Raw genomic sequence first — 13,872 nt, forward strand, 5'->3', positions numbered from 1 at the left:
TCTTGTGTTCCTTCCATGCAATCAATAAAAACGAACACAAATACCAAGATGGACACCAAACTCCCCAACAGTCTTCCAAGCATAGTGGAATCAAACGTCGTCCTTCTATCGGCCTGCTGTCTCGCCTCTCGTGGATCTCAAGATCTGAACACAAGCAACCTGTACTAAATGTGGTAAAGGAACACACTCCGGCTGAGTAAGGGCCCTCGGAGCAATGGTTCTCACCAACACTCCGGAACATGGCCGGTGTCGGGTGTAACTAGATCAAAGTTGGTTGCAACTTTCCATCTGAGGAGAACATTGGCTGTAGCTCTGTTTGAGGGGAAATGTTTGCTGCTTCTCCCCACTTAGGGGGGGGGGGGAGAATGTTGACTGCATCTCCCCACTTGTGTGAGAATGTTCGCTGCATCTCCCCACTTGGGGGTGAAATGTTGGCTGCATCTCCCCTCTTGGTGGGGGATAATGTTTCCTGCATCTACCCATTGGGGGGGATGTTGGCTGCATCTCCCCACTTGGGGGTGAAATGTTGGCTGCATCTCCCCACTTGGGGGTGAAATGTTGGCTGCATCTCCCCACTTGGGGGGGGGGGGGGATGGCGGCTGCATCTTTCCACTGAAGAGAAATTTTCTACTTTCCACTTACCCTGAATCACTGGTGAAATACACTTACCTTAGGATGCTAGGTGAGCATATTTTCTTTTTGGCGCCAAAAGAGTATATTTTCCCTCAGTAAGAAAGTAGCATACTTTTCCTTGAGTTCCAGATGAGTATACTTCCCTTAGGCGCTAGGGAAGTATACATCTCTTACACCCTAGAGGTGCATATTTTCCTTAGAAAAGCACGTTTATTTTAACCACTACTTAAGCATACTGCCCTCAAGACCTAGAGGAGAATATTTTACTGTAATTTCACATACAGATGCAAGGTCAAGTGCAGAACTATTGCATTATGTTCGGCTGTACCTTCCCTGCTAGGTACAGTGAACAGTGACGATAACTGACCTGCGATGTACTTTGTGTTTATACTTGAATTTTGTATTGTCAGATCCTGTCTATTGCTGAGTCAGTGTGGAAGGAGATGAACAGGTGCTCGGTGAGGCAGCAAATCTCCATGACACAGGTGAGTGGGTTATGGACAGTGTTGTAAGACGTGCTCGACCAGGCTGCAGGTGTCGATGACACAGGTGTGTTATGTATTCCACTGTGACAGATGGCATGTTTTTCACCGTTACGTATCTGACAGATTGCATGTTTTCCACTGTTACCCATCTGAGATATGGCATGTTTTCCATTGATATAAATGTTGTGGCGCGAGCACTTGTGACGGTTGTGTTGTCAACAGGACGGACTGGTAAAGGCCTGGCAGCTGACCAAGCCTCGTATCCAGGGCTATGACGTGTTGCTGGTCGACGGAGCAGAGGACATCAGTGACGCCGTCTTGGATATCATCCTCAACCAACACTGTGCCAAGGTCAGCAGAGGGAGAGAACGGAGAGGGTAGAGCAGCAGGGGGGGAGGACGGAGAGGGTAGAGCAGCAGGGGGGAGAGAGCGGAGAGGGCAGAGCGGCAAGGGGGGGGGGGGAGAACGGAAAGGGTAGAGCAGCAGGGGGAGAGAACGGAGAGGGCAGAGCGGCAAGGGGGGGGGGGGAGAACGGAAAGGGTAGAGCAGCAGGGGGCGAGAACGGAGAGAGTAGAGCAGCAGCAGGGGTAGAGAACGGAGAGGGCAGAGCGGCAGGGGGCGAGAACGGAGAGGGTAGAGCAGCAGGGGGCGAGAACGGAGAGGGTAGAGCAGCAGGGGGCGAGAACGGAGAGAGTAGAGCAGCAGCAGGGGTAGAGAACAGAGAGGGTAGAGCGGCAGGGGGAGAGAACGGAGAGGGAAACAGCAGCGGGGGAGAGAACGGAGAAGGTACATCTCTACCCTATACTCCGTCAGGAAAACAGCAGGGAAGAGTACGGAGAAGGGAGAGCAGCCCACTACTCTATACTCTCATACAGCACCCTCTACTGGGTGCTGGCTATGCTCTACCTTACACTCCATCACTCTTCTTCTACATTGTATTCTCTCTCGTCTACCTACACTGTCACCCTTCCTCTACGTGGTGCTGGCTGTCATCTTCGCTATACTCCGTCAACTTTCCTTCACGTGGCTGTTGTAATAACCCTCTCCTTTGCACCCTTTACTCACTCTAAACACACCAGGTTAACACTGCTTGCAGATCACTGTGACCCCTCGGTGAACTACCAGTTAATGTTGACCCTGACATATTAAGTGAGGAGGAAGCAACAAATGAAGGGACTATTAATTTTAAAGTAATGAATAAAGACTTACTGAAACACTGCCATTACCTTCCCGCTGACATACCTGAATGTATCTAGATTATTAATCTCTCGGGAAGGACAGAAACACTCTAATCATGAACTCAAGGGCATTAAGATCCTTGGTAATGCAAGTGCTTGGGGAGCAAATTATATAATTTTACTTGACTAATTTAGATTCAAGGGACAACGGTTTTATCCATGAAATGGAGGGGCACCCAGGGGAATTCCAAATACCACACATATATATATACGGCATCAGCATTAATCATAGGGGAACAAATAACTAAACACAAATACATTAGTAAACTTTATTTAATTTAAAACATGTATATTGAAATGAGATATATCCTAGCTGTAATTACCCTAAGAGGCTGTGATCCGACTCAATGATGTACATTAATACTCAAGCACTCTTTACCTTAATCCTGCAAAATTTTGCCAAAGATGTTGATGACTGCCCTCAGCCCCTTGATGCCTGACAGAGTTTCCACCCCAAAGCACTCCCAGAACACACTACCAGAATTTGTTTCACCAGCTTACCAGTGGAAGGATAGCCCCTCCCACAACTAATACAGCACCGGAGCTCCTATTATTTTTGGCTACAGCCACCCATTAAAAACAAGGCCTGATTTCCGGCCCTTAAGGGCCAATAAGGGCTTGGCACTTACTTACTGCCAATCATCTTCCAGAATCTCACTTGAATTCTGGTGAGCCCACTCATTTAGGCTCTCGGACTCGCTCCCTTTCCTGTCCCGATCTTTCTGTGCTCGTCATCCCTTTACTTAGATTTCGAGTGGTGGGTCCTTGATGACCTCCATGGCAGTAACCATTTTCCTATCCTTGTTACCTTTTTCTCCTTTCACCCTCCTCTCTCCTTCCCTAGGTGGCGGCATGCCGAGGCTGACTGGCGCCTCTTTACTCTCTGTGCTACTGTTTCCGACCTCTCCCACGCCCCCTCCTTTTTCATGACACAGTCTTTGACGCTGCCCTCCGCTCTATTCCTCACTCTTCCTCTCGGGGAACGCGGAAGTGCGTTCCCTGGTGGAATGTGAACTGCTTGGGCTGTCAGTTGTAAGCGTGCAGCCTGAAGAGGCACTGCCGCCAGCAGACGGTTGAGTCTTTTCTTTTGTTTCGGAAGGCGAGTGCAGTGGACCGTAAGCCCATCTGTGTGGCTAAACGTGCATGCTGGATGTCTTGTCTCCACCGTTACGTCCGAAACTCCTCTGCCACTGGTCTGGAAGTGTATCCGCAAGATAGTGGGTAAGTTTGATCCCGATGTCTCGCCGGTCTTTCGTCTTCATGGTGCTCTTGTGGTGGACCCGTTGCAGGTCCCAGACCTGCAACGAACAACGAACCCAGGTACCGAACTGGGTTCCCACTTTTCAACTGTTAGTTCTGGTTCTCGTCTTCCCCAATGTTTCTTCCTTCGTAAGCCTATTCTGGAATCTCGTCTGTAATGTACGATTATGTTACGTTGTTGGGTAGATTAGATACAGTGTTTAGTGAGTTTCATATTTATTTAGTAGTCCTGGATACAGCAGTGTCGTAGACGTTGAGATGGAGCTTGGAGCAAAACAGAGAGCTGAGTGTGACCGGAGTTGCGGAGCTCAATGTGGAGAGCTTTGTAGCTCGATGCGGTCCTAGTCTGCTGTCTGTTCTGTGTCGAAGCTGCAGTGTCTTAGAGAAGATTAGAACTGCCTATGCCGAGGGCTACATTCTTGACTGGAAATTGTACTGTTGTCTATTCTCATATCGCTTCCTTATATTTAGTAACTACCCCCTTACTAGGATAGGAGGGTGTGAAAACTGTTACCCGTAATTAGGGATAGGATTATAGCTTGTTTATTAGTGCTAATTAGTTACGCCATTAAGATAATGAGATAATGGAGCGAGTATAAGGATTACTCTGTACACGTCCTTCAGATTTCTGTACTGATCTTCACCTTACCTATAACGATCCCTTCTCTTTCTTTCTCTGAGCTGAGTCTGCCCTGCCCTCTGCGGTTCTACGACGGCAGGCTCCGATGACATTCATCATGAGATGCTTCGCCATCTCCCTCCGTGCACGGCACAATATTTACTGAGTCTGTACAATCCAGTTTGGAAGTCATCGTCAGTCCCTGAGGACTGGCTCGATGCTGTTGTCCTCCCTGTTCGGAAACCAGGGTCTCTCGGGTCATCCCCCAAGGACTTCCGCCCTATTGCCCTCACGAGTTGTCTGTAAGCTCTTTGACGTATAGTTAACGTTGGTCTGATGTGGTTCTTGAAGCACTATCACTTCCTTTCGCCTTCTCAATTTGGTTTTTGCAAATGCCGCAGCACAACAGATGTCCTGGTGAACTTGGAGGTCTATATCGAACTACTTTTGCTGCCAAGACCTCCGTTGTTGCCGTCCACTTTGTCCTGGAAAAGGGTTATGACAATACATGGCGGTATCATATTCTGCCTCAAGTTCATTCTTTTGGCCTTCGTGGGAATCTCTCTCTCTTCTTCCAAAGTTTCCTCTCTCGCTGTTCATTTCGTGTGAGGCTTGGTACCACTCTCTCTGCACTCTTTTCCTCTCTTCCCTCTATCGTTTTCTCCGCTTTATGTTGAATATTTGCTCTCAGGGTGGTGATTCGCCTCTCCTCCAACAGCGGCTTCAACTTGATTGATGCCGTGCCGTCTTGGGCCACCGATCCAAGTTCAGCTGCGTCTAAGACTTGTGCGATGACTTTTACTCGGAAGCATGTCATTATTCGTCCCTCTTTGCCGCTTTAGGGTTATCCCCTTGAGTACAGGGATTCCACTAAGCTTTTGGGGTTAATTTTTAACACTCGTTTGTCTTTATCATCCCATATCTCTTATCTCCGAATTGAATGCTCTAAGGCCCTTAACCTTCTTAAGGTTTTGTCCCATACTTCTTGGGGAGTGGATAGGCACACGCTCCTCTATTTGCACTAATCTCTCGTCCTGTCTAAACTCGATTATGATTGCCCTGTATTCTTTTCTGTTAATGCCCCTCGCCGTCTTGATTTCCACCATACTTGGTTGCGTCTCAGCGATGGTGCCTTTCGTTTGACTCCCGTCCTCAGCTTGTATGATGACACTGGTTTCCCCTCTCTCCAGGACCGCCGTGATCGCTACTGTCTTCGCTATCTTGCTTTGTCCTTACAGCATCCTTCCTCTCGCCTCTGTCGTGTTTTAACTTTTACCCCTCCTGTGGTTCCTGTTCCTCTTCATCGCCTCCCTCTTTCTGTCCGACTATCTCGCTTACAGGATTCTTTTTCCGTTCGTATTTCTAATGTTTTTCCTCGTATTGTTCCTTCTTTGCCCCAGTGGAGAGTCCCCCCTTCCAAAGTTTTGTACATCCTTGTCCCACATCACTAAAGCTTTTACCCCTCCTACGGTTCTGAAACGTCTTTTTCTTGAGCACTTTTCTTCGCACTCCCACTCTGTTTCCATTTTCACCGATGGGTCTAAGTCTGCGAACGGTGTAGGCTACTGTTGTTTTTCCTGACCGCACTTGTGTGTGTCGCCTCCCTTCTAAGGCTAGCGTCTTCATAGCAGAACTTTATGCTATTCTCTCTGTTCTCCGTCTGTTGCTTTCTCATTCTCAATCCTCCTTTGTGGCTGTAGTTGACTCTCGTAGCGCCCTCATGGCTCTAGGGTCCTTTAATCCTGTCCATTCGGTGGTCATCGAGATTCAACATTGGCAGTTTCTTGTAAATTTAAATCTGTAGAGTTTTGCTGGATTCCCAGTCATGTTGGTGTTTCTTTAAATGAGCGTGTGGATGCTGCCGCTAGAGAAGCTATCCGTTCTTGTCCCATCTCCCATAAAGATATTCCTTATTCCTACTTTTATCCAGTTATTCATTCCTCCATCCTTGCCCCGTTGGCAGAGTTGCTGGTCTTCTGTAGTTGGTAACAAGCTGCGTACTCTCAAACGTTCTGTCCCCTTCTGGCCTTTTTCCTGCCACCGTAACCGGCGGTGGGGTTAAACTGCTCTAGCAAGGTTGCGGATTGGCCATACAAGCTTAACTCATGGTCACTTAATGGAGCTCCCCCCCCCCCTGCTCCTTTTTGTCCAAATTGCGTTGTCCCTCTTACAGTTGAGCATATCCTTGTTGAATGTCCTGATTTCCAGGACGTGTGTGTCTTGCTTTCCGACCGTCCCTCGCGGTCATTTGTCCTTCGATAGAGTTCTTGGTGAATCGGATACTTTTGATATCGTTCGCCTTATGTGTTTGTGTTCTCGTATTGGCATGATATTTAGTGCCCTTTTATTATTTTGCACTTTGATGGTGCTACTTAGCCTTCCCGGTTTAGTGCCTTCTTTTGATAATTACTTATTGACAGTACAGGGGTCTTGTACTACCCGCACCTGACTGAGTGACAGCTGGCGGATGTCAGCTCGGGTGGACCTCGCTAACATGAACCCGGGTTCACTTCTTATCCAACCCGTTCTCGCAAATTTAATAAGTCAATATTGACTTATTAAATATGTGCATAGGTGACATACTTAACATAATAGTTTCCCTTGAAAAGCTTCATAGAAAACACCGACCTTACCTAACCTACTTAGTATGTTAAGATAAGCATCTTATTGCTTCGTAATTACAATTATTACCTAACCTATACCTATAATAGGTTAAGTAACAATTGTAATTACGAAGCTATAAGATGCTTATTTTAACATACTAAGTAGGTTAGGTAAGGTCGGTGTTTTCTATGAAGCTTTTCAAGGGAAACTATTATGTTTAGTATGTCGCCTATGCACGCAACTAATAAGTCAATATTGACTTATTAAATTTGCGAGAACGGGTTGTCTTATCACACCCAAACAGTCATGGATTGTCGTTAATCATGGCTGCCACAGTAGAGCAGAGCTTCGACGTGTTACGATGTCTTGCGTTGGTAGTGAGTTTCGAGTGGCGTTGAAGAGGATGGCATGGTGACAGGACAGGTGGGCCCTGCCTCAGCTCCTGGGCGACGCCATCTACCGGCGTTTACTTGTTATCCCGGTACTACTGGACTGGTACACCTTCCATGCAACCCATCGTGCAGCTGAGCTTGGGCCGAGGTACAGGGTTATACCTCATCTGGCGATTCAGCAGCACTCTGAAGAGGTAGTGCTGTTCGTACCCGAGACTACCGTGATGCATCTTGGTTTCCACAGACGACACAACCGCAAGTTTTGAGAGAGCTGACAAGTCGTTGCAATTAACATACTTCTTCGTAGACCACTTGTCTTCCACCTCCGGTTTTCCCGCCAGTACGGACTATGGACAGTACAATTTCCACAGTCAACAATGTAGCACTCGGCGTGTACAGTTCTAATCGACCGAAGATGCTACAGCTTCGACACAGAGGAGACAGCAGACCTCGACCGCATCGAGCTACAATGCTCTCTCTCCCCGAGTTCACACTCGCAATTCCCAATCGAGACGCCACGCTCTCCTACATAGAGCTCCGTGATTCCGGCCTCACTCCGCTCTCTGCTCCGCTCCAAGCTCCGTCTGAACGTTTACGACAATACCACCAACCAACTTCTGTAATAAAGACTACTAAATAAATATGAAAACTCACCAAACAATGTGTATCTAATCTACCCAACAACGTAACATAAACGTACGTTACATTGGATGGACTACACGGCTGGTGAGCTTGGTTGGTAACCTTGAGACAGCTTCCCACCGTGATTTGACGTTGACTCTGGACTCTGCTCCGTGAAGACAGCATGCTGGACCAATACAACTTCGTTAGTGACATGAGGTGTCGGCCGGGTGACTGTACTCCAGTCACCCCTTCCGGGTATCTAATTGACGAGTTACAGGGAACAAGGGGGAGGATTTTATGTAACGTGCCACAGACCCCGATCTTATCACAGGTGGGTCATCCCCAGACTTGCTGATCTCGATCCTTGGTTCACGTGGGATTGGGAGGCTGGAACTGGTGTACCATCACACCTGAGAAAGACAGACAACTGGCAGAAGCATGGATTTTACTCCGGGGTATAGGAAGTTGGGAAAACCCTGGAGCAAGGCAAAGTATGCTACCTGAGTCATGCACATCAGTAAATACACACCATTGCCTCTACAGGAATATATTCTGAACTCTTCCAAACCTGACTAGGGGAGTTAACTAACATTTTGCTGTACAGTTCGCGACCTTCTTACCATGGGGTGACAAGATTGAACTCGACTTTTGGTGAGATTTGACAAGGTCATCCTCTGCATCTGACTCGGTAAATGAATCATTAGACAGGTCTGGAATTAGACTTTCTGAAAGCAGCTCTAGTTCCTCCCTCGCGTGATAAGATTTTAACTTATTAATATGGATGGTTCTCTCAACTTGGTCCTCAAATATACCTTTTGATAACAAAATTAATCGGACCTTTCCTTTAAATACTCGATAAGGGCCCCGCCATCTAGGTGCAAGTTTCCTACTTTGATTCGCCGGAGCCGCTTCATTAACTCTCAACACAAGATTCCCGACTTTCGACTAAAGAGGTCGTACCTTGTCATAATGCTGAGCATAAGCCCTAGCTACAATTCTCCATGCATTTTTCATCTTATTTAAAACCTCTGATGGGTAATCTTCACCATATATAATGTTATGGCTGTTAAGCAGACCTGATGGGAAATTACATGAATGACCTGTGAAAAGCAAAAGGGGTTGGGTGTTAAATGACTGATGGATGGCAGTGTTCAGAGCCAGCAGGACATATGGCAGGTGTTCGTCCCATGAATTTGCATCATGCTCTGCAAGAATTGCAAGCATATCGTTAACCGACCGGTTCGTCCGTTCTGTCATACCGTTATTCTGAGGGTGATACGCCGTAGTGAATGCTAAAGTGGTTTCTACAATTTTACATGCTTCACTAAAAGTATTCCCATTAAATTCCTGACCTCAGTCAGAAACTAACACTTTAGGGTTAGTTTCTTTACTTCTACACTTTAGGGAACACAGTGACAAACCTATCCAAGAACGCCTTTGCAACAGTTCGAGAATCTTTGAGGCAGTGCAATCAGGATGGTGTATCTGGACAGATGGTCAACCAACACCATCACGTACCGATTTCCTGAAAGACTGTGATGAAGATCAATCAGATCAGCCCCCACTCGATCTAAGGGTTCAAAAATTTATATGTATAAAGCCCTGTGATCTGTACAAATGACAGTGACGTTGGAAAAAATACGGCCCAAAGTATGACAATTTCTACCGCAGCCAAAGCCTCCCTATCCGTTGCAGAACAACGGACTAACGGCCCTGAAATCAGGTACTCCCAATACTGAAGTAGTAATGAGTTGACTTTTTAATATTGCATAAGCGTTATCAACCTCTGGTTTCCAAATTAATTTAACATTTTTTTTAGTGAGCTCAGTTATGGGTGCTGATGTACTTGCATGACCCTCAATGTGGCGACGGAAGTATCCGGCTGCTCCAAAAAACCTACAGATATCCCCTTGCCGTCTTTGGTGTTGGCATGTCAGCAATGGCGCGACAGGAGTCGGGGTCAGGTCGGATACCGTCTGTGCTCACTTGGAACCCCAGAAACTTGAATTACTGAGATGCCAGAGTACACTTCCCTATGTTCAATTTAAAACCCGCCTTATCTAACAATGTCAAAGTCTCGGTCAAATCTCGAAGGTGCTCATCAAACGTTCTAGAGTAGATAACCACATCATCCAGGTATGCTAATGAGTGCCTTCCCAAGACTGGACTGAGGATATAATTAATTGCCCTCTAAAATGACAAAGGAGCTGTCTATAACCCAAAAGACATCGGCATGAATTGATAAATAGGAACCCCATCAGAGAAAACAGTCTTCTCTCTATCCGTCTCCGAGACGGGAATGGACCAATACGCCGAATTGGCATCCAGAGTGGAAAAGTACTTGGCTGCCCTAAACTGATCTATTATTTCCTGAATCCGTAGCAAAGGGTTCACATCACCTTTAGGTATTTCATTGACCTTCCGGTAGTCAACACAAAACCTGTAACTACCATCCGGTTTACGTACCAACACCACTGGCGACAACCATTGTGACGTACTAGGCTCTATCACATTCTGTCTCGACATCTTCTGACACTCCTCCCTAATTACTTCTTTTGCCCGTTCCTGAAGCCTCCATTGACGAGTATAAATAGATGATGATCAAATGTAGGAATAACATGTTCATTTCTATCCAGAAGACCGATTTGGTCGTCTTCTATTGCAAATAGTCTAGGGAATTTACATAATATCCGTCTCAAAAGTTTCCTATATGACTGTTGCACATGTTGCAAGTCCAGTGCTTAAATGAACTTGCCTACTTCTTGAGTATTACTATTTTTCCGTCTCGGTCTTGTACTCACCCTGTTTAATATCATCTGTAACATTAAGTGCAATACAGTGCGCTGTGGTGACTGGAATCTCCTCTTGGCTTTGATGCTAAAAAATTCGCGTATTGTCTACAATTGTAGCCTGCGACAACCTATCACCTGCCCTGAAACGATAGGTTTTATGCAAGAGATTGACAACTGGAATAAGGGCACCTTTATCAAGCACTGTGATTAAATGATGAATTAACAACCTGTCACATCTCCCAGCCACCTGAAGGGTGGTACCTGGTGCAATGTGACGTCCCACTGATACTTTAATAAATTTAACTGAATGGGGTGGGCAACATTGTTTCATCAAGGTGTATAACCCACATGACTTATGTGTCTGGAGGAGACTTAAACAACCTAGGGTAGTGAATGTTGTACTTCTGTTTCTTACTAATGGAAGCAACCACTGGTGGTGGATCTACCATTCTAATAGGCTAAACTACCTGTCCCAACTTAAATCTACAATTCTTTGCTTCTTCATGAGCACTCCTTCCCTATCCGGGCCGTTGGCACAATGAGGGGGCTTGGTAGTCGGCTGCCGGAGTGTGATGCTTCATGGGACAGTCCTCTGTCCTTTTGTAGCCTTATGCTCCTGCTACTGTCTTCTCTAATTTTACCGGATCGCTTTTGCTTTTCCATAAGTTTGGTTTTCTCCCCTTCTCCTTTCTAATTGCCATTTCCTGCCGAACTTTAGCCTGTTTGGATTATTCTTTCGAACCACTACTATTTTCACGCCAGAGTTTTTGGGAAGGCTTACTCATGCACCCGTAGAACTGTAGTACCCGACATAGAGAGCAAGGGGACCCTTTTATTGTCACTCCTCCTTTCGTCACTGAACCCGATCTCGACGGACTGACGGTTCTTAAGGTGGCGTTTGTGGGGCGTATACTCACGACGCACCCCTTGGGGACCCCGGCATGATCAGCGATAGTTTTTTGTTGGGTGTCCTTCTAATTTGTGGCTCCATGGTGGGTATGGGGGCACAATAGTAAATGAATATCTGACTCTAGTTTCATGTCAAATTCAGTAATTCTTATCCTTTCTCATCCTGGAACACCATCACCTCCTCTCCCCTTCTCAATTTGGTTTCCGCAAGTGCCGCAGCACGACAGATGTCCTGGTGAACTTGGTCTATATTCGTACTGCTTTTGCTGCGAAGACCTCCGTTGTTGCCGTCCTTTTTGACCTAGAAAAGGCTTACGACACCACTTGGCGTTATCATATCCTATCTCAACTTCATTCTTTTGGCCTTCGTGGTCATCTCCCTCTCTTTCTCCGCAGCTTCCTCTCTCGTCGTTCCTTTCGGGTGCGCCTTGGTACCGCGCTCTCTCCCTCTTTTCAGCAATACGAAGGTGTGCCCCAGGGTAGTGTTCTGAGCACTACTCTTTTTCTGGTTGCCCTCAATGGTCTTCTTTCCTCTCTTCCTTCTGGTGTCTTCTCCGCTCTCTATGTCGATGATCTTACCCTTTGTTGTCAGGGTGATGATTCGCCTCTCCTTCAACGCCGGCTTCAACTTGCAATTGATGCCGTGTCGTCTTGGGCCACAGGTCATGGCTTCAAGTTCTCTACTTCTAAGACTTGTGCCATGACTTTTACGCGGAAACGGGTTGTTCTTCGTCCCTCTTTGTCACTTTATGGTCATCCCCTTGAATACAAAGATTCCGCGAAGCTTTTGGGGTTATTCCTTGACACTCGTTTGTCTTGGTCTCCCCATATCTCTTACCTCCGTGTTGAGTGCTCTAAGGCCCTTACCCTCCTTCGGGTCTTGTCCCATACTTCTTGGGGGGCAGATAGGCGCACTCTCCTTGCTTTACATTCCTCTCTCGTCCTGTCTAAGCTCGATTATGGTTGCCCTGCTTACTCGTCTGCTTCTCCTTCTACTCTTCGCCGTCTTGATGCTTTGCACCATACTGGGTTGCGCCTCAGTTCTGGTGCCTTTCGTTCGACTCCCGTCCTTAGCTTGTATGTTGACACTGGCTTCCTGTCTCTCCAGGACCGCCGTGATCGCTACTGTCTTCGCTATCTTGCGCGGTCCTTGCAACATCCTTCCTCTCGCCTCTGTCGTGCTTTAACTTTTACCCCTCCTGCGGTTCCTGTTCCTCTTCGCCACCTCCCTCTTTCTGTCCGGTTATCTCGCCTACAGGATTCTCTTTCCGTTCGTATTTCTGATGTTTCTCCTCGTGTTGTTCCCTCTTTGCCCCCGTGGAGGGTCCCTCTTCCGCGGTTTTGTACATCCTTGACTCGTATCACTAAAGCTTTTACCCCTCCTACGGTTCTAAAACGCCTTTTCCTCGAGCACTTTTCTTCTCACTCCCGCTCCGTTTCTGTTTTCACCGATGGGTCTAAGTCAGCGGACGGTGTTGGCTACTCTGTTGTTTTTCCTGATCGCACTTATATGTGTCGCTTGCTTCCGGAGACTAGCATCTTTACAGCGGAACTTTATGCTATTCTCTATGCTCTTCGTCTCCTGCTTTCTCGTTGTCAGTCTTCCTTTGTGGTTGTTGTTGACTCTCGTAGTGCCCTCATGGCTCTCGGGTGCTTTAATCCAGTTCATCCAGTAGTTGTCGAGATCCAGCATTGGCTGTTTCTCGTTCACAGTAAATTTAAGTCGGTTGAGTTTTGTTGGGTTCCCAGCCATATTGGCGTGTCTTTAAATGAGCGTGCGGATGCTGCCGCTAAGGAAGCTGTCCGCTCTTGTCCCATCTCTCGTAAAGGCATTCCGTATTCCGACTTTTACCTGGTTATCCATTCCTCAGTCCTTACCCGTTGGCAGGCTTCTTGGTTGTCTGTTACTGGTAACAAGCTACGTACTCTTAAATGTTGTGTTTCCTCGTGGCCGTCCTCCTTCCACCGTAACCGGCGGTGGGAAACAGCTCTGGCGAGGTTGCGTATTGGCCATACTCGCTTAACCCATGGTCACTTGATGGAGCGCCGCCCTGCTCCTTATTGTCCTAGTTGCGTTGTCCCTCTTACGGTCGTGCATGTCCTTCTTGAATGTCCTGACTTCCAGGACGAGCGTGTGTCTTGCTTTCCGACCGCCCCTCGCGGTCACCTATCCCTCGATAGAATTCTTGGTGACTCGGATACTTTTGATATCGTTCGCCTTATGCGTTTTTGTTCTCGTATTGGCATCCTTGGTGATATTTAGCGCCCTCTGATTATTTTGCGTATTTGATGGTGCTACATAGCCTTCCCGGTTTG

At 47.1% G+C, this 13,872-nt stretch overlaps 1 protein-coding gene across 1 annotated transcript in view; it reads left to right on the top strand.

Moving 5' to 3' along the window:
- LOC138373316 (F-box DNA helicase 1-like) overlaps positions 1–13,872 on the top strand; it is a 133,499-nt gene that overhangs the window by 65,859 nt on the left and 53,768 nt on the right. Inside the window, exons 5-6 of the mRNA XM_069339505.1 lie at positions 1,044–1,118; positions 1,341–1,469. Of these exons, the coding sequence (XP_069195606.1) occupies positions 1,077–1,118; positions 1,341–1,469 (171 nt within the window). The 5' untranslated portion in view covers positions 1,044–1,076. The remainder of the gene's footprint in view (positions 1–1,043; positions 1,119–1,340; positions 1,470–13,872) is intronic.

The sequence above is a fragment of the Procambarus clarkii genome, chromosome 41 (assembly GCF_040958095.1).
Source record: "Procambarus clarkii isolate CNS0578487 chromosome 41, FALCON_Pclarkii_2.0, whole genome shotgun sequence".
NCBI lineage: Eukaryota > Metazoa > Arthropoda > Malacostraca > Decapoda > Cambaridae > Procambarus > Procambarus clarkii.